The 21,268-nt window shown below is 46.1% G+C and overlaps 1 protein-coding gene across 3 annotated transcripts in view; it reads left to right on the top strand.

The window, feature by feature from the left end:
- The window catches only part of DENND2A (DENN domain containing 2A), a 106,112-nt gene that overhangs the window by 42,812 nt on the left and 42,032 nt on the right, over nucleotides 1-21,268 (top strand). For 2 of the 3 annotated variants that reach the window (XM_053254743.1, XM_053254742.1), the window contains exons 2-4: nucleotides 12,701-12,799; nucleotides 16,041-17,252; nucleotides 19,622-19,749. In XM_053254743.1, the coding sequence (XP_053110718.1) occupies nucleotides 12,714-12,799; nucleotides 16,041-17,252; nucleotides 19,622-19,749 (1,426 nt within the window). In that variant the 5' untranslated portion in view covers nucleotides 12,701-12,713. The remainder of the gene's footprint in view (nucleotides 1-12,700; nucleotides 12,800-16,040; nucleotides 17,253-19,621; nucleotides 19,750-21,268) is intronic. The other variant, XM_053254744.1, reaches the window with a different exon arrangement.

Raw genomic sequence — 21,268 nt, 5'->3', positions numbered from 1 at the left:
GGGCTTCCTGGTACTTCCAGGGGCCAGGCGGCCCCCGATCCCTGCAGCCCTTACCTGCTCTGTGACAGAGCTGGTAGTCATCTGTGGGGAGGATTGGCTAAGCCCGCTCTCCGCGCAGAGCCTGGCGGTAAGGTTATCCTCACTGCTTGGGTGGAGAGCCTCCTTGTCTTCAATGGGAGTTGTAAATGGACTACAAACATCTGAGGGTCTAGTGCTCTATTCATGCTGTATCCCTTTAATAATGTACCTCTCAAGTTTTTCAGTGACTTTGGATGTGAGATGCGTCACTCACACTTTGTTACCTAGACCATCTTTCCATCCTGGAACCGTCCTTGGAGAACTAAATAAATAAATGTTTTGGGTGTCCTTTTCTTCTTCTCCTGTTTACCCAAATACATTTTCTTGGATAAATTCACAGGTTAAAACTTTGGCCCACACTTTCTGGGTGACAGATCATATGCAGTGTACATTCTTATCTTCCTCTCCTTTGTCTTCAAGTCTGTCACTTTTCAAAAGCACTTCTATTTGTTTACTTGGGAAACTTCTGCTCCATCCTTTCTGATTTCTGCACAATACAGGATGGGCCTCTCTTTGTTGAGGTTGTGGAGGAAATGAATCTTCTGACCTGTGTGTATCCTTGCATAGGTGGAAGACCCCAGATTCTGCACGCAGACCATGGCAAGGTTTTGTGTCTTTGCTTCCCTACCCTAGGAAGCACTGTAAATAGAGGAGCGGGTGGGATGGAAGGAGTTTGGAGCTAAACTTCCCAGATGGGAGACCAGCCCTGCCCCTGGTTTTCCTGTTAGCATTTTTTCTTCAGGACATCCGTCCTTTATATATATATATATATTCTTATTGTTGTTGGACTGTCAATTTGTGTCATGTTATGTAGTTCGCAAACTTTGAAGTTTAAAAATTCCTATAGGAATCTTAAGTGGTGATGCAGTACATTTTATCTTGAGCATATGGGCCCTTTATTCACTTCACAAGTAACATACTTAGAACACAAACAGGGCTGCCTTGGACAAATAAAGACTTCATTGAATAACTCTGCCTCTGAATACCCTAGTCTAAGTGCCAGGGTTAAATTTCTAGGCACCACGGCTCCTTGGCGCCTGGGATTTGTCAAGCCCTGTCTTAGAATTAAGTAATGTTTTTAGAATGTGAGCCCTTTGGGGACAGGGAGCCATCTTATTTATTATTATTTCTCTGTGTAAACTGCCCTGAGCCATTTTTGGAAGGGCGGTATAGAAATCGAATTATTATTATTATTATTATTATTATTATTATTATTATTAATGTGTTAACTATGCCTGTAGCTATCCCTGTGGCGCTCTCTCTCTCTCTCTCTCTCTCTAGTTTATAACTGAGGGAGAAAAAACATTTTTGTTAATGTTAACAAGTATGGAGTAACATTAACATAACATTGCGATTAGGTGTCTTCTCATTCCAGTACCTGATGGCTCATGCTCATGTCTTTGCTTTGGCTTACATCCAGGCTGTGATTCGGATGACAGGGTCCCTAGGTTGGTGGAATAACCTAGCATGATTTTGAGCTGGGAGACCACCAGTATGTTCCAATGCGTCTTCACTACTGGAAAGCCCCCTTCACTCATTGTGATTTATTACATGTTACTCAGTTGCCCTTTGTCATGCATTTTGTCCCTACTTCCCAATATCTGCTTGGAATTTTTTTTTTTAAGTGTCTATGTGGATAGCAATTACAGTCTACACAATTCAAGTGTACTTAAGTCCCATAAACCTAATTGAGCATGTAAAATGCAGAGTTAGCACTTGAGTTTTAAATAGAACTTTGCCTGTATGGCTTCCTCTCTAGTGTGCTCAGCATCACTTTGGATACACACAAACAGCCAAAGAGGATGCCGCTTACACTTAAATCAATGCCATCCGCTTTCCAAGAGCTTTTCTCCTCTTTTGCTTATTGCAGTTTGATACATTGCTGCACACACTTCTGTCTAATAAAGTGCAGGCATTCCTGGGTCTGTCCAGGTCTCCCGCGGGTCTCATTGCCCATCCCATTGGTGTGTCAAAGGGTTGAGTGTGGCTCCAGCCCTCAGCTCTTGTGGCTTCTGTTTGCTGTAGCTACATTTTGAGGAAGGGGAAATTGCATGGTTGGATTTTTATTTTTTTTAAATGGCTATGTGTCTCCAGGGGTGAGTGTGTTGAGGATTGGGGGTAGGAAGGAAAAGGGAACTGAAATTAGAACAGAAGCCAAAGAGCGGCCACTGGTGAAAGATGATTACAGCTCATGTCAAGGCCACTTCCTGCATGCCAATGATAGGACAGTAAACAAACGCCTCTTCGGAAGCACAGAAACGGGCAGGAACTAAAGTGTGGAATAGAAGGGTCACAGCAGGGTCTAACTCTGCCTGACAAGAGGAAGCCCCCTGTCATGTGATCCTGGGAATCTGGAGCCGAATATGCCGAGGAGTTTGCTGTCCTAAGGATCTCTCTTTCTCTCCTTCTTTCTTTTCCCTTTGCATCCTTCCTCGTCCACCTCACAGATCAGAGAGTGCTCCTTTCCCCCCCCCCCTTCTCCCTTTCTGTCTTCCTTCACTTCCTCTGGATTGTTGTGAAGCGGTATCAGATGGCTGCTTTGTCCCCTTCCAAATCTCTCCCCATAAAGCTTTGCTATTCTGAAGGTCATCATGAAGGTGAGGAGCTCCAACTGGGGTTTGACATCCTGCCCTCCCCTATTGCCAATTTATATCCCGTGAAAGTTAACCACAGGGCTATCGAAAGGAGCCAGGCTGTCCTCATGCTGTTCCTCAAACTTCACTGTGTTAATTTAAGGAGATATGTGTTGGTTTGCTTCTGTCCTTGCAGAGGGCTCTTTCTCCACCCACCCACCCCTTTTGGGAGACTGGGCTCGTGCCCAGAATGTGGAAGTCATCCTAAAGAAGTGCTTGCAAACGATAAAGCCAGCATTATTGGAAATGCAGCCTTGTATGTGGTGCAATCTGCCGCTACCCTAAGGTTTTTGAGACCACAAATAACCGGTGGAGGAACTGGGTCAGCAGCCACCCATTACAATGGCAGAGAAGTGCACTCCATTCACACCATGCTACTAAACACCTTGGCCGGCATTGCGACTTATGAGGCACTAGTGCTTTGTGAGATATGTTGGTGCAACAGACAAGCTCTCAATTAATGCAGCACCAGCGCTCTTGGGAAGGAGTGAATTTTGACAACCTTCCCTTCCCCCAGAAGTGCTCTGTGCCACCCAAAGGTATGTCCCTTAGGTTCACAAAGCAGGGACACATCTGGGGAAACACATGTCCTCAGGGACATATCTGGGGAAACACAGAATGGCTGGAGGGGAAGGAGGAGTTTCTCACCCACCTTCTTTGTGAGCACTGATGCTGCATTGCTTGGGAACTTGTCCACAGCACTGGCACACCTCACGAAGCCCCGGTGCTTCATTAATCAGGATGTCAGCCACTGTAATGTTGCCCTGTTAGAGAAATTATTGTTTTCTGTAAATTTTCTTCATATTTCTAAAAAGTAGAAAATAATATTGTCACCACTGACAATCTTCTCCATACTATTGATGATCTTCTCACATTTCCAAGCAGTGTGGGAACCATTTCACTGTGGTGTGACCCCGTGCTGGTATGGAGTACATTTACAGGTCTTCTACACCCATTTTGCACCTTGCCAGTGGATCAGATGGAAACAAACCATGTGATTTGTACATCATTGGTGTACCACTCAGTAATGTAGGATTATACTTTGAGGAAGTAAATCCCACACTGTGCTCTGTGTATGAGAGACTGAAGGACTCATCCAGCAATATGTGTGTATGTGGACAAAAAATTATACTCTGATCCTGAGTTCAAATCTTGCCCCTCAGCTTGGATGAGTTTTGAGTTTCTTGGTGGCCTCCGTTTACTAGATGCCCATTGGGAGTAACAGGATGCATCCAGATTTTCTTTTTCCTTTCCTTTTCTTTCTTAACTCAATCTGCTACTAAGAATTGTTTGAAGAGGTGATGTCATTCAGGCGCTTTCCAGATTAAAACCTGCAGTGGGGTCACAACGTATCTCCGAAGTGTGCTTCTGCACTTGCTGTGTGGTGACTCCACAGTCCCTATGCTACAGCAGGGTGCCAGTCACACCTCCGATGCCTTGTTTCAGATTTAATTGCTGCGATTTATTGCTATAACGTTGTATGTCCGGTGTAAAAAGGTCGCTGTATTTTCCGGTTGTTAGTTTTCGCGAGACTGCTCCCCCTTCTGGGCACTTTGCTATTTATGTTTTGAATGCAGTTTGCCCGAACCAAAGCATTTTGTCGCTATTGAGCGGGTAATCTGGAAAGCGCTCTGCACTGTATTCCTTGCTCAGTCATTTATTGGCCTGGTTCACACAAGCATCCAGGTCTAGGTTTAATGTGAATTACCAGCATGATTGTGTGAACCCATGCCAAGGTGGTTTATGACCAGAGATGAATCTGAGATTTCCATCTTGATGTGGGTTCACATGGTCATGCTAATCTCGGTAACCCCTATTAGGAATGTGCACTAATTGAGGTTTGTGCACTAGGTTTGGTGTTGAACCAGTTCTAGCGAGGTCCAAACCATTTCACGGGCACTGGCGGTGGGGAGCGGTGAGCAGGATCTTTTAAAAGGAAGTGAGCAGGTTCTTACCTGCTCTCCTTGCATGCACAGCTATATGTGTGCCGATGCCACGTGTGAGTTCTTGAAGGGAGTGCTTCAAATGATTGTGTGAACCAAGCCATTGCTTGTTAAAATGTTCCATGTCAACTATCATATGAAATATCATAACAAAGTAGCTTGTTTGTGCTTTATGAAAGCTGTGTAAATCTTGCCCAGTTCCTGTTCATTCAGTGGGGCTTGTGCAGGAGAAATTCCTGGTGGAGTGAGTCCTAGATGTGTAAGAATAATCTTCTCCAATCCTCTGCTTGTTATGATCCGCAGTGATTCTGTCTCCATTTTGGAAATATTATTCGCAGAAGAGAAATGGGGGAAGGAAATCCAAAACGAAACACAGCGTTGTTCCTGCATCACTCATTTTCTGTTTCCCTCTTCTCCGCCTCAGCACTTGGACTCTTGAAAATGAGCCTGCTATTTCTTTTGTATACACAAAAGTTGGAGGAACTGCTCACTGTACTAGATTTTCTGCCAGGCTCTGACTGGGGCAGGGTTGCCTCTAAGAGATCTGCCAAGTGGATGGGCTCCAGAGGCTTTGGGATTTTTTTTCCTCCCCTTTCAAAAGTATTGTGTAAGAGACAATGAACTTTTTTTCCTCCCATGGAAAACTTCTTTTGGCCCACTGGCTTTGTATAATGCCCCCTTGAGAAGTAATGAGAGAGCGAGGGCTGGGAGAGAGGAGAGGGGCTCCTTAAAGATCCAGCGCTGCTTTTTCAAAGGCGTGCCCAATCTTTTTGCATTGAGCGTGGAACAGAAGCGCTCTCTGCTGCAAGCAAACAAAGAACAGAAATTGCTTTGGAAGAAAGAATAAGCAATGACCGAAACGACCCTTCATTAGAAGATCTTTTTAGAGCGAATATTCATCCTTGACCTTAATGCAGTGCAGGCAATATGTCCTGTTGGCCTGCTGGGAATGGGTTCGCCCATTAGGAGCCTTTCCACATGATCAGATTGCTGTTGTGCAGTAAACGTGGGTTACTTCCCTGCTTGTAGTGTGCGGTCACTGTGTCTTCCTGCAGCCTATCACTTTTGCTGCAGGGATGTTGCATTTTCAGAATGCACTGGGCACTTGGAGGTGAAGTGGGCTTTAAAAACAAGAACCATGAGCCACAAAATGGCTCCGTGCTGCCTCCAGACTGGAAATGCCACTGGAAGTGACACCGGTAGTCACTTCCAGTGGCCCAGGAACTGTGGATAGGCGGAAATGTCTTATTTTTAGTACCACAGATAATGAAATTGGGTCTCTTAGACCCATCCGTGGAGATGCTAAACTGAGGTTTCTGAAACCACCAATAATGAGGGCTACCTGTGCTTTGCCCTGGGTGGTTTCCAGATAGCAGGATAGCAACATTTTGTGTGCCCAATTCAAGCCGCAGTTGAAATCTGTTCTAAGTGACAACGGGGAAATACAACTATTTTTTTGCACTGAATGTGCGACCTTATAGGGCTACAACACAGGAAGAAGGCATTGGAAATGTGAACGGCATCGTGCTTATAGTGCAGGGACAGCACAGGCAGTGCAGAAGCCTACTTAAGGACTAGGTTGCGGCACGGTGGTAGCGTGCAATCTGGAAAGCGCCCTGGCATAGAGAATTCATTGTGTTCTTGTATGGCAGGATTCATGTAAGTCCCCGATTGGCGCGTGCCAATGGCAGCCGCCATCAACCCTAGGTGTGGCTCTCTGGTTAATTGTTTGTTTGGCCTGTGGGACGCTTTGGCCAAAGCTGAATACTCTGAGCAGTCCACCTGGCACCATGTGGAGGTGACCATGCCCACTGTACAGTGCTGTGCCAGTTTGGGGGGAGCTCCTTTAAGGAAAATAGAGCCCTCCTGACCTTCTGCACCATCTTGGAAGGTGTGTGCAAAGTGCTGGGAAGTGTAGCCCTTCCCAGTGCTTTCCTCCTAAAAAGGCAGAGCCATCTCTCTCAAAGGACCCTCCCAGCACTGAGAAAAACACAGTACTGTGCAGTGGCCAGCAGAGTGGGAAATGGCTCTCACGCCAAAAGGTTGGGTTGTTGGGTTTTTTTTGGTCAAAGTCGCCCCTGCTTTGAAGACCACTGCTGTATGTACTCCTGTTTGCACCTATGTTTGGGGTACCTATTTGTGACTGTCTGTGATGTAATTAGTGGCAAGCCACACAACCTGCTGCTATGCTGTTGCATTTTATGAACTGTTAGGGTTTCTCACATTCTTTTTAAACAGTTTTGAGGCTGGTATTCCCTTGCAACAATGCCCATGTCCCTTCATGCTCCATTAGAGCTGTCGTTAGAAACCTCCCAGCATGTCACTCATGGAAATAAGGGCACGCCTGTGAATGTGTTGCAAACATGGCCAACCAACCTGGGAGGCATGGCATACAATTCTGACCACAAGCATGCCACAACTGAAAAGCAGGTAATAAAGTGCACATGGAGCACATTATTCCCGATTACCAATGAAGATGAGCCAAGCCCATACCCTCCAGTATTTTGCAGTTAGCTCCTTGCTGAGTAAAGAGACACCTGTCCAAGTGGTGATTCTCTTATACTGGGCAGGGGGAGAATAACCGCTCCTATCCAACCCCAGCACAGCATCCCTCCAGTGGCTGTGGCTGTTGTCTATCTTGTGTTTCTTTTTAGCTTGTGAGCCCTTTGGGGACGGGCAACCAACCACCTGATTTATGTATTTATTTTTCTGTGTAGACCACTTTGAGAACTTTGGTTGAAAAGCGGTATATCAATATCCATAGTAGTCAATGAAAATAGGGAGTTGTAACAACCCCTTCACATACCAAGGATTACTGCCCATAGTTTACTTGAGAAACTGCCTTATGCCAAGTCAAGCCATTGGTTCCTTTAGCTCAGAATAGTCTGCACTGACTAGCAGTGGCTCTCCAGGATGTCAGACGGGTATTTCCCACCTGGAGATGCCAGGGATTGAACCAGGGGTCTTCTGCATGCAAAGCAGATACTCTTCCACTGAGCCACATAAGCTACCCAAGTTAGGACATAGGACATAGGCAGCTGCCATATATTGAGTCAGACCAGTGGTCCATCTAGATCAGTATTATCTACACAGACTGGCAGTGGCTTCTCCAAGGTTGCAGGCAGGAGTCTCTCTCGGGCCTATCTTGGAGATGCCAGGGAGGGAACTTAGAACCTAGATGCTCTTCCCAGAGCAGCTCCACCGGTTAAGGGGAATAGCTTACAGTGCTCACACATGTAGTCTCCTGTTCATATGCAACCAGAGCAGATCCTGCTTAGCTAAGGGGACAAGTCATGCTTGCTACCACAAGACCAGTTCCCCCTCCACTCATTGCGGAAGATGGGATTCTACCTGCTATATGCTGTGTACTGCTGCACAGTAGCAGCCAGTGCGGGACCGGAGGGAGGCAGCGAGAGGCACCTTTAAGAGTAAATCAGTCGCTGCTTACCTTCGCTCTCACCGCACCTGAATGCTGCTCGGAGCAGCAGTGTGCTGCCCAGCACCCCCTGCGGCAGGGGATCACCTCCACCACTCACCTGGTCACGGAGGCCAGGTGAGTGGCAGAGACAATCCCCCCATCACAGAGGGTGCTGGGCATCTTGTTGCTGCTCCTAGCAGCATTCAGGTGCGGCGAGAGTGGAGGAAAGCACCATTAATTTACTCTTAAAGATGCCTCCCCTGCCAGCGGTGGCACCTGCCCCGGCCACTACTGCTGCTACATAGTGCCTTCATGTTGTGCACGCACTAGAGATAACGCTGTATCCACCCACCCACTTGGAGATTTAATCTCTAGAGGCTTTGGGGAGGGAGCTGAATCCTCAAGAACGACAGCTCTAGGCTCTCATGTGAAAAACACTAAACAAGGCATCCCCAAGAGATGAAAAGAAGGCAAAAGAGGGGCAGCGACTTATCAGGGACGGATTCCAGGAAATAGGGACTGTGCTTAGTAAATTGGGACAATGCTGTCACCCTATTAAAGAAATCTTAGTCCGCAAATCCGTTAATTCTGTATATGGTGTTGGGTGGCTCCATGGCTCTTCCGCAGCATGCCTCTCCTCACCACCTGGAACCTGCAACTGCTTATGCCATTTCTGTGGCCCTTTATTTAGAGAATTCCCTGGAGGCTGTGCAAATCCCCGATTAAAGAAGAAGGCAGGGCAAGCAGCAGAGCAGGCATCCTCGTCTCACAACCATCCATTTTCATTTTTCTTGAGGGTTAAAGGTGTTTGTGCAGCCTTCTGTGCCAGCGGCAGCCCAAGGCAGTGTACAAAAATACTGGCGAGACACAGCATAGTCATACAAAACAAAGCCATTTCCATAATAGATTTACCTCGTATATTGTGCAATGTCTGGAATGCACTGTCACCCGTACATGTCAGCCCTTGCACAATGTATGATGTCGGTTTCTTGTGGAAATGGTTTTGTGGTTTAATGTCACTGGTGGCACACTTTCAGCAGTCAGGCAACCCCTGGAGTAAGATTACCCTCGGAGTGACTTTTGGCCCTTGAAAGGATGTCAGATCATTGCTGTGGTGTGAACACGCACTGCTGCTTGGACAGAAAGCAGCTCTTAAGTCTATGATATTTTAATGGGCTTGCTTGGCAAGGCAAACTGTACAAATGTTGGCGGAACTTTGTAGGCTGCTCAGAGTATCAAGTCATGGGTTCACGTCCCTGTACAATAATAATAATAAAAATAATAAATAACTAACAATTAACAATTAATAATTTAATATTGCTCTTTAATTGTTGCACTCCTACTAGGCCTTATAAGAAGATAAAGTCACAGGCAAGGCTTGCAAGCAAGTTTAAATTCTGAAAGCACCTTTTAAAAAAAAATGTAGGAGCAGCAATTCTATGAGACAATTTTAAATGCTGCAATGGGTTTTATGAGCCAAGTTCTGTTTATTGTTTATAGTATGATGCTTTGAATGCTCACCAGGAGGAGGGTTGCACAACTTTGTCCCCCCCAGCTGTTGGACTACAGCTCCCATGATCCTCAGCCACAGGGTCTGGGATGATGGGAGTTGTAGTCCAACAACAGTAAATAACAACAGCTGACTTAATGCTGGATGCTTCACCAGGTACTAAAACTCTGTGCTTGGGTGCGATGATGGTAGAATACTTGTAGTCCTGCCTATAAGATGCTGCTTTTGTGGGATATATTTCTATGAATTCCAGCTCATCCAAGATCCTACCAGCACTGAACCCAGCTTCAGCCCAAGTGCTGGTAAAATAACCCTCCGTGAACCATAGTTCCCTGGATTTTTTAGGACTGTGCATGTGTAGATAGCAAGTTAATGCTCTTTATTTGTTTTATTTAAGAGAGAGAGATGCCTCCATTCTTTATATGTGAATTCTGATCCCCGCCACCATATGCTGTCTGTACCGGGGTGGGGTTGTGCTCCTGGCCCTTGAGACGGACATGGGGGGCGCCATTTTGGCTCCTGCGGCCCATGTCTCGGGCTGACCAATCTGGGCATGGGAGCAGCTACATAAGCAGCCGGCTGCCTTGCTCTAACCATCAGTCACTCTAAGGGCAAAGCACCCTTCCTCCCATCCCATTTTAGTGAGGGTTGTCCGGTCACCTATTGGGGCCAAGTAGGAACTTTGGGAGTCATACCTTATTGGCTCTGGTGTGGCCTTTTTTCGCCTACTTCTTACTGACACTATTGATAGGGTTGTCACTCTTGTATATCTGGTCACTTTGCGGGTGAGTGCGGGTTAGGGTAAGTGGTCTTGTCCGGTGTCTGACTCGAGGACCATTTAAGGCGAGTAGGCAAGCCAAGGAACAGCCCTTGCAGGTTTTGCGACCCTTGGGCTGGGATCCGCCCCTACTCTGAGGCTGGCTGAGCCCACCACTCAAGAGTTTCACGGCCTGGGTCAGGTGGGGCTGGTTGGCTTCCCTTCTGCAGTGTTAAACCTTGCGGTTGTTATGATGTCCAGACTTGGCACTGGGCTGAATTAGCACCCAGTCTTTTGCCCTGTTCTGAGCAGTAGTCCTTATAAGGCTGACCCATAAGGTGGGTAAGGTAAAGTGTGCCGTCAAGTCAATTAATTTTGACTCCTGGTGCCCACAGAGCCCTGTGTTTTTCTTTGGTAGGAGGGGTATACCATTGCCTCCCCCTGTGCAATATGAGATGATGCCTTTCAGCATCTTCCTATATTGCTGCTGCCCAATATAGTACCAGCAGGGATTCGAACTGGCAACTTTCTGCTTGTTAGTCAAGCATTACCCGCACTTAATTGTGTTCCTCGTTGCAGGTTATTATATTAATAAATAAAAGTGGCCCTAGTTATCCAATCACGTGTCTTGTCATTATTGGTTCTTCTGGATCTCTTGGCAGCATTCAATACCATCAACCATGGTATCCTTCTGGATCGCCTGGGGGAGTTGGGGATAGGGGACACTGCTTTGCAGTGGTTCCACTCCTATCTCTCGGGTAGATTCCAGATGGTGGAGCTTGGTGACAGTTGCTCCTCAAAACGGAAGCTGTTATATGGAGTCCCCCAGGCCACCATTCTGTCACCAATGCTTTTTAATATATACATGAAACTGCTGGGTGAGGTCGTCAGGAGATTTGGTGCTGGGTGTTATCAGTATGCTGATGACACCCAAATCTACTTCTCCTTTTCATCTTCAGGAAATGGCACTCATTCTCTAAATGCCTGCCTACAGGCAGTAATGGGCTGGATGAGGGAGAACAAATTGAAGCTGAATCCTAGCAAGATGGCGGTGCTCATTGTGGGGGCTCCGAATCTGAGGTGTGAGTTAGATCTTCCTGTGCTGGATGGGGTTACACTCCCCCAGAAGGAGCAGGAGCGCAGCTTGGGAGTATACCTGGATCCAGGCCTCACCCTGATATCTCAGGTGGAGGCCCTGGCCAGGAGTGCTTTCTTTCAGCTTCGGCTGATTCAACAGCTGCGCCCATTCCTTGAAGAGGATGACCTCAAAACAGTGGTGCATCAGCTGGTAACCTCCCGGCTCGACTACTGCAATGTGCTCTACGTGGGGCTGCCTTTGTACGTAGTCCGGAAACTTCAGTTAGTTCAGAATGTGGCAGCCAGATTTGTCTCTGGGGCAACCCGGAGAGACCATATTATGCCTGTTATGAATCAGTTAAACTGGCTGCCGATATGTTTCTGGGCAAAATGCAGTGCTGGTTATTACCTTTAAAGCCTTGAACGGCTTAGGACTAAGTTATTTTAGAGAGCGCCTTCTTCTACATGATCCCCACCACACGTTAAGGTCATCTGAGGAGGTCTATCTCCAGTTGCCACCAGTTCGTCTGGTGGCAACTCAGAGGTGGGCCTTCTCAGTAGCTGCTCCTGGGCTGTGGAATACACTCCCAGCAGAAATCTGTAATTTGAGATCATTACTGTCTTTCAGGAGAGCCCTTAAAACCTATCTGTTTGGCCTGGCCTTCCATGGTTTATAAATGATTGATAAACTGTTTTAAATTGCTGCCCTGATTTTCCAGGGTTTTTTAGCTGTTTTAATTGTTTTAATGCTTTTATTCTGTTTTATAGTTTGATTTTAACTGTTAATTTGTTTTAATTGTTTTTATCGTGTTGTAAACCGCCCTGAGCCATTTTGGAAGGGCGGTATATAAATCTAATAAATAAATAAATAACAAATTGGGCCTGGGGGTGCAATTCATGGTGGCTTACAACAACATTATTTTTAGAAACACAATAGCCTCTAAAGTAATAAAAACACAGGATAAAAGACAATCATTAAAACAAGGCAGTCAGAAAGAAGTATAACTGAATAAGAAAGTCTTCAGAATTAAACAGGAAGGGAGTGAGCCTAAGATCAAGGGGCAGAGAGTTCCAGAGAGCCGAGGCCACCACTGAGAAGACTCGTCCCCATGTCACTGACAATCCTGCCTCAGAAGGTGGCAGGACATGCAGGACAGCCTCTCTACATGAGAGTTTATGTTTGTAATGTCGACATACTCTAGAAAATGAGAGCTGCTTTTGCATTTAAAACATGTGCCCTGCAGCACAAGCTGTATTTACATGCTTTGCCAACATTCCTCCTAGGTGGACTACAGCCATGCCAGGTGCTGACACAATGAGAGCAAGCGCAGCGACCGATGTGAGCAGCAAGCGCAAGACCAGTGTCTGCAAATCTAGTGAGAGGTGAATATTTTTTATTGGTTCTGTTTCACTGACTTCTGAGCATGTGCATGTTTGTGTAGAAATGAAGTCTTGGGCTGTTCTTAACTGCGCTTCTTGAAGCTTTGGGTAGTACTTCCTCATTTCCTACGTTATCTGGAGGCTATGGATACTAAGCAACCCGTAGGAACAGAGAAAGCTGACTTATACTGAGTCAGACCAGTATAGACCAGGGATTCTCAACGTTGGGTCCCCAGATGTTATTGGACTTCAACTCCCATAATCCCCAACCAAAGGCCACTGGGGCTGGGGATTATGGGAGTTGAAGTCGAATAACATCTGGAGACCCAACGTTGAGAATCCCTGGTATAGACCATCTAGCTCAGTATTGTCTACACAGACTGGCAGCAGCTTCTGCAAGGTTACAGGCAGGAATCTCTCTCAGCCCTATCTTGGAGATGCCAGGGAGAGAACTTGGAACCTTCTGCATGCAAGCATGCTCTTCCCAAAGCGACCGCATCTCCAAAGGGAATATCTTACAGTGCTCACACATCTAGTCTCCCATTCAAATGCAAACCAGGGTAGACCCTGCTTAGCTAAGGGGACAATTCATGCTTGCTACCACGAGATCAGCTCTTGCTTGAGGGAAATCTGGAATTGGACAGTACCCACCCGCCCTTTAGGGAGTTGAAAAGTGGTACGACAGAGACGTTTCAGCGGGTGATGTGCCTATTTATTTATTTACACTAATTTGATCTTGCCCCTCCAGCAGACTCCTTCCCAGGACAGCTTACAGTAAAAATGAGAAAATACAATAAAATACGGCAATTGAGTCGACAAACAGCAGCAAAAATTAAAAGCAACCACACAACAGTCAATGCCTCTTAGAAGAGGAGAGTTTTGAAGCTCTTAAAACTCGTCAGGGAGGGAGACTGGCAAAGCTTCTCTGGGAGGGCTTTCCCAAGATTGTAGGAGGCGGGCTGTGGGGGAGCGCGACAGAAAGACTGTTTGCTGCTCTCTCCACCATCACATTGGCACAGTTTGGAGCTCCCACAATTGCAGGAATATCTGGTAGGCTGCTCTGGATCCCATCTGGCTGATCAGCTGATGCTGATTTCTCCACACAGTCCCAGAAGTGAGGGGAATAGCAGGCAGGGGGAAGCAGCCAGCCCGCGTGTGTAAATGTCCTTGTGTCCTCTTTTGTTCAACTCTGCGCTCTGCTGAATACCACTGTATAAATAACTCCTCCACAAAGGTTACGCAAATGTTTTGAATTTGCTCTTTCCCAGGTCGCTCAGAATAAATGAATAAATAATACAAATGGACTTGGATGATCAGAATCAATCACTGAATACCTCAAACATAGCGTTCTGTTGTTTAGTTATTGCATTGTCATACCACCTTTCCTCCAAGGTTTTTGTTTGGTAAAATGATAAAACAAAAAGGAAGCTTGGTTGGTTTTAGAAGTTCTACCTTGCTTTCCCCAAAAGTTCAAGGAGGCTTTCCAAAAGCAATAAGATACACAGTTGAAGCAAACTGTAAAAACCATCAATGTTTAAAACATCATCAAGGAGCCTAAAACCCCTGCAAACTGGGCAAATCGGCACCTTTTAAAATAGTGGTTCTCTTATGTTTAGTAAGGAGGGAGCAACTGTTCCTAGTCAGTCCCAGCACATCATTCCTCTCAGTGGCACTCTTAGCCCTGGACTTTGGGGCCCAAGTCCAGGGCCTCCACACCCCCTGGGGGCCTCCAAATCTGTCCTGGGTGGTATGGTTGCCGCTGGCCCACACTGCGCCGGGCAGCCAAGTGTGATTATGACATGCGCCAAGTGCTTTAGAGTCTGAGAAGGGAGCAGGAAAGAAATAATGAGGGATGTGGATATGTTAAGTTGCGTGTTGAGACCTTTCTGCTAATGCATATTTGCATAAATATACCTGTTTTATATTCTTACATTCTTGTGAGTCCAGTTGCTGCTTGTGACCTCAAGAACCATGGGTTAAAAATACTCTGTGTGTGTCAAAGCGTGTGTGTGTGTGCGCGCGCACGCGTGCATGTGCGCGTAGAGGAATGATGCTTAACTTGCCGTGGCGGGTGGGGCGGCAGCCTCCAAAGGCCATTAGGTGCTGGCTCCAAAATTACCTAGGTGCACCTCAGATTGCTCTAGTGGCTGTTGCTGGTGTCTGCTTTGTGTTTCTCTTTAGATTGTGAGCCCCTTGTAGGAGAGGGAGCCATCTTCTTCCTATTAGTCTTTTTATTGTATAAACTGCTTTGATAACTCTTCTGTTGTTAGACAGCATAGAAACAACAGCAACAATTATAACTTCTCCAGTGGAGTGCACTAAAACAATCATATAAGCAGAGAGTGACATGCACACAGAACAGGTCCTTCTCAGTTATTGCCCCCGGGCTTTGGAATGCTCTTCCAATGGGCAACCATTCTTCATTCTTTTAAAAAGCAGGGTTTACTCAGATGTTTCTGTTTTAAGGGGTGCTGTTTTCCTTTATTGTTGGTGCCGTTTTTGAGTGCTGCATTTTCACTGTTTTGTTGGATTGTTGCATTTTTAAAATGGATTTTATTGTTTTTAATTTGCTGTGAACCGCTCTGGGGTTTTTTAAAAATGAAAAGTGGTTTATAAATTTAACAATACGAAACTATTCACATGCGCACCGAAAACCAGGCTAAGGAAGCCCAGCCCGGTTTTTGGTGCACGTGTGTACCATTGGGAGCCATGTGGCTTCCAACGGCAAGCCCACTTAGGGAGCCTGCTGCTTCGCCCGGTTTTGGGCACGAGGGCTTCCAAAAAGTGGGCTGAATGCCCGTGTGTTGGTACTGCACAGCTTGTGGTACCCACGCACAAGTAGCACTCACATGGTGTTTTATGGAAGCTCCAGGGGCCTCCTGGCCCTCAAACCTCCCTGCTCCTTCCCTGCTACCAGCAGAAGCTGGCAATCATCTGGGCGGCTGGTCATCCGCGGGGGAACTGTTTGCACAGTTGTGCAAGTGTGCTCTTGTACAAGCACAAAAATTGCACAAATGGAGCTGGGTGACAGTATAGCCATTATTACCAATGGTGCCCGTTTGCACAACGTTTGCACTCATGCAACTGTGTAAACTTTACATTGCGATGCATGTGTAACATTGGCAGTATGTCAACCAGTATCCTTAATTATTTGGTAGCATTTAATAACAAGCCCATGACTAATCTTAGAACGATGAGTACAAGTATATAGTTCTTCTAACTTCTGTCCCCACTTCCTCCATAGGGTCAGGTTTGCGAGTATAAATAATACAACCACAGAGACGGAATTTCAGTCTGGGCCTTCAAAGGGGAGGTGCTTGGAGAATATTATCATCACACCCAAGCTCCTGCATAAGCCAGAGCCATCTTCTGTGGTAAAGAGCACGCTGAAAGCACTGGAGAACTTGATGTTGGATCCAAGGCTGGACTGCTTTCAGCAGAACATGTTCAGCCCCAAAATGATCATTGGGGACCCCTCTGTAGATCTTAGCATCCGGGAAAGTGGCAGGATTATAAGGAAGCAGATAGGAGGTGCTCAGAACCTGCGGACTGTTGGAAAAGTTAGTCTGAAAAATAAACCTTCAAGTATCAAGGACAAGATTTCAGAATGGGAAGGGAAAAAGAAATCTCCGTCTCCAGTATCCCCCTGGAAGGAGGAAGAGCAAGGAGTTAAAGAGGAATTCAGTTCATTTTTGGGTGTGGTGGAGAAGATGACCAGAGAAAGTGCAGTGACAAGGGAAGCGGAGGCCAAGAGAATTATAAATTGGCAGGTGGAATGTAAAGGGGCAAGCAAAGAAAACGAAAGAAGAACAGGAATTGCAAAAAGTGCTGGCCAAGCAACGGAGAGAAAAGTAGACGTGAAGTTAAGGGAAGAGAAACCTCATGCCCACATTGGCAAAGAGAACGAGTTGAAGGACAGCAAGAAAGATGGCCAGAAGGAGAACCTCTCTGTGCTGAGTCAAGTCAAGAAGTTGGAGCAGGCTTTGAAAGGAGGTTCAGCTGAGCTACAGCCACAGCTACCAGGTACTTATTATTCTCCACACAGTCTGCAGGAGAAAGCAGATGAGGGGCAGAGCCCCTCCGAGGGCCAGGAAAGTATTGGCAGGCCAGAACTAAATAAGCGTCTCCTTGCCTCAGATTCCGAAGCCAGCGAGCCAATCTTTGGGACTCTGGAAGAAGTGAAAGCATCTCGGGGGAAAGACAAAACCAGCAATGAGGAAAATGTGTACACAGAGCCAGGCTTACCAGAGAAGAAACCTTTTATCAATCCCCTCCCCAAGCCTCGGCGGACTTTCAAACACGAGGGTGAAGAGGGATGGGTGCCCCTAATTAGGAATAAGAGAAATTTGCCCCCTCTGCCCTCCATCCCTCCTCCTCCTCTCCCTTCTTCACCTCCTCCTTCAGCTGTCAGCAGAAGACTGAGGAATGGAAAGCATAAGTCGAATGCCGATCACCGGTATGTGGTGTTTTGCTGTTTTTGCAGCTGATCATGGAATTTTCTATTATCCCTGCCTTTGTTGTGAGATGATTCCTTTAAAAGTCATTTGGCGGATGTACTCTTTGTTATATTTTCTCATTAGATAACAGGGACTCAGATCAGTACAGGTAGCCCTTGTTATCCATGAGGCTTCTGTTCTCGGCTACAACTGTGGATAACGAAACTTCGGATAATGAGACCTTAACCACAGAGTGTGTGTGTGTGTGTGTGTGTGTGTGTGTGTGTGTGTGTGTGTGTGTGTGGTTCATGGAGGTTTTAAAAAGCCTTAAAAAGTAGGGAGGAGGCAGAAATGAGAGAAATAGAGCACCATACCATGCTCTGCAGATCTCCAGCTATCCACCAATGCCCCCCCCCCCAAAAAACCCAATTCTGCTGCTTTTCCATGAAAAATCATGGGGATTTTTTTTCAACAAAAGAACCACAAAATGGCTCTATTAAGCAAAATGGTGGCCAGAATGACCCCAGAAGTCATTTCCAGCCCCCCAGGAACCACAGATTGGCCAATATTTTACTATTTTTTCAGCCGCATATAATGAGGTTGGGTCTCCATTGCCTGACCGTGGAAACACAAAACTGTGGGTGCCGGGACTGTGGATAATGAGGACCATCTGTGTTTTAGTTTGGCTTTCAGAGACCACCTGAAGGTTTGGGTGCAGCTCTGGTTCAACTATGGATAAACAAAATGGCTTGGTGTAAACCCAAAGCAGAATTTTGTACACCACCGGGTGTAGAAGGAAACTTGAAGGAAACAGCAGAAACTTTAAAATATTGAGCCTCTTCTCATGATCTGTGAGAAAGGCTAGAAGGTGGTCTACTCTGTGGGGAAGGCAGGCTAAACTTACCTTCCCCGCAGATGATCGGGCCAGTGTTGCTCACCAGGACAGCGGGGAGAGTTGGGGGCCGGGATGTGTTGTCCCTGCTCCTGGAACTACCAGGATGTACTGTACAAGTGTGTGGTTCATCATGGGGATCCCTCTTCCCCTCCCTGGGCTCCTGGCAGTGTGGCAGGAGCGAGCGCTCCCTTAACCTCATTTTATAGGGTGACTATTTAGGCGGATTTGCCGCCATGGAGCTGCCAGGATCAGCCCAATTCCAGTGGTTCTCACACGTGTGCTAAACCGGGCTGGGCTCCCTTAGCCCGGTTTTGCACATGCATGTGAATAGCCTCATTGTGTCATTAAATTCTGCATGCATAGTTATCTGCTAACTGGGCAAAGAGGCACCTTTTAAGTGGTGACTCTCAAATTATAATCTTATGTCTGCCACCATCCAGCTCCCATATCCCAGCTGAGGTGGCTTCTCCCTCCCCAAATGCCACCACAGAGCAACCAGTTACCATCTTGATTTGAGGGGAGAAGAGAAGAGAAATGAGACAAAGGGGCTATATAGGAGAGCCTAGCCCGATTTTGGCTGATCGTGTAAACCACCGGGCTCGCAAGCGGGCCCGGTGGCTCACAAGTGGCTAGCCTGCTCCATACTGGAGCTTCCAGCGGCCATGCGGCCCCCGAGCTCCCCAGCTTCCACCGGCTCCGTCACGGAGCCAGAAATCGTGTGGGCAGCCAATTAGGTTGCCCAGGGCTCCCACCAGGATCATCTGCAGGGAGAGTGGGCTTAGCCCACTCTCCTAGCAAAAGCGGGTCTCACTGATCGTGAGACCCGCCTCAAAGTCTAAAGAGCACAACATTTAAAGATGTAAACCTGTTGCTTTTAGTGTGGTTTTTTTAATTAGGCTGTTATGTACACCACTTTGTGAGGTTCACCTGAACTATGGTACATTAATGCCAAAAATAAACAAGTAAACATGTAGCAGGGGAGACCAACTATTGCTATCCAACCCAGCACAGTATCTTTCTAGTGGCAGTTACTGATGTCCACCTTGTGTTTCTTTTTATATTGTGAGTCCTTTGTGGGCAGGAAACCATCGTATTCTTTTTTCCTCTAAACTGCTTTGAGAAAAGAGGTGTAGACATATTTTTAATAATAATAGTACAGTACAATTTTTTACAGCATCCTACATCTGTACTGGGAGGTGGTTCAAGGTATAAGGAGCAGCAAAGGAGAAAGCAAGGGGTCTTTGGGGGAAGCAGGAGAGCCTTTGGATAACTAAAGCTATTTTGGCTGGAGGGGTGAAGATTACAGACAGAGATATTCTGGAATATAAAAGGGGGCTTCAGGGATCTGAACGTAACTTGGTGGTGGTGGCTTTGGCATGGAATGAATGGGTGAAGAATTTTCTAACCTGTTAAATACCTGAATTGTTTACATTGACTTTTAAAACCCTGCATCAGTTCCCTGTGCCCCTCTGCTCCTCTCCCCAAATGCCACAGGAAGTCGTATGAATTTGAAGACTTGTTGCAGTCCTCCTCTGAGAACGGCCGGGTGGATTGGTATGCTCAAACCAAACTAGCCCTAACGCGCACTTTATCCGAGGAAAATGTCTATGAAGATATCCTAGGTAGGAGTCTGGGAGGAAGTTGGAATGGTTGCCTACTTTGAACAATGTATTCATATCAGTTAAGATCTTAGAGATTTCAGTTTATTTGGTTTCCTGGTTGTATAAATGTATTAAGCCTTCTTGGAGTGATCAGGAGTTAGAACAATGTTCTTTTACAGGTAGCTGTTAGTGCAGGGTGGTGGTTTGGTTTTCTATTCTTTTTCCTCTTGGTGCTTGCTCAAAATCACCCTACCAGCTGGAATAATGAAGAAGTGCAAGAAAACTATCCAAAAATGGTTCACCAGAAATGAACTAGCCTCCTGTTGGAGTATCGTTAATGGGTTCTGAGTTAATTAACCACTCCCCAACAATAGGCTGCTTCATATCTGGTGGCAGGCCATGTTTGGGTCAACCTTTAGATGTGTAGTGGTTAAGTGAACTGTTGATACTTCACTTAAAACTTTAGGTTACCAAGCAGCACAGATATAAATGCACTTAAGGTCTAATAAAAATTAGTAGACTTTAGCACTACTATGATGACAAAGGTGAATATTTATTTATACATCATTTTTCAGCAAAAGTTCTCAAAGCAGGTTCCATAGAAAAACAAGTTGTTTTAGTAATAACTAATCAGCCTACTTTCCTTTCACTGTCTCTACAACTAGACTAAATTTGGTTCATATCAAGGTTCACAAGTTAGATCTCTTGTGCCTCAAATGTTCATGTGTCTACCATCTTGGATCGGGGTAGATGACATAATTACAAACTATACCACTGACGTGTCCCTGTGTGTCACTCACTACAACTGTACCAAATTTGGTTCAAATCGGTTAGACTGTCCACAGGTTAGTGCACTTGCACCTCAAATGTTTACATGTCCACCATCTTGAATTGGGTTGGATGATATCATCACAATCTATGCCGTTGAGGTGTCCCTGTGTGTCCCTACAGCTGTAGCAAATTTGGTTCAAATCGGTTAAGTGGTTCACAAGTTAGTCCACTGCGCCTCCAAAGTTTATGCATCCACCAACTTGAATCGGTTTGGATGACATCATCACAAACTATGCCATTGATGTGTCCCTGTGTGTCACTCACTGCAACTGTACCCAATTTAGTTCAAATGGGTTAGACAGTCCACAAAATTGCCAGCTTGCACGTGAGACGTTCTCACGACCACCATCTTGGATTAGGGTGGATGACATCATCACAAACTACGCCATTGAGGTGTCCCTATGTGTCTCTACAGCTGTACCAAATTTGATTCAAATCAATTAAGAAGTTTACAGGTTAGCCCACATGTGCCTCAAAATTTTATGTGTCCACCATCTTGAATTGTGGCGGATGACATCATCACAAACTGCGCCATTAAGGTGTCCCTACAGCTGCAGCAATTTTGGTTCAAATGGGTTAGGCAGTCCACAAATTAGCCCGTTTGTGCCTCAGATGTTCATGTGGCTGCCATTTTGAATTGGAGTGGATGACATACATCACACACCACACCATTAGGGCATCCCTAATTGTCCCTACAGCTGTACCAAAT

This window comes from Hemicordylus capensis, chromosome 5, assembly GCF_027244095.1.
Source record: "Hemicordylus capensis ecotype Gifberg chromosome 5, rHemCap1.1.pri, whole genome shotgun sequence".
In the NCBI taxonomy this organism is placed as follows: domain Eukaryota; kingdom Metazoa; phylum Chordata; class Lepidosauria; order Squamata; family Cordylidae; genus Hemicordylus; species Hemicordylus capensis.
The sequence above is the reverse complement of the archived record's forward strand: the minus strand, read 5'-3'. Positions and strand labels throughout refer to the sequence as shown.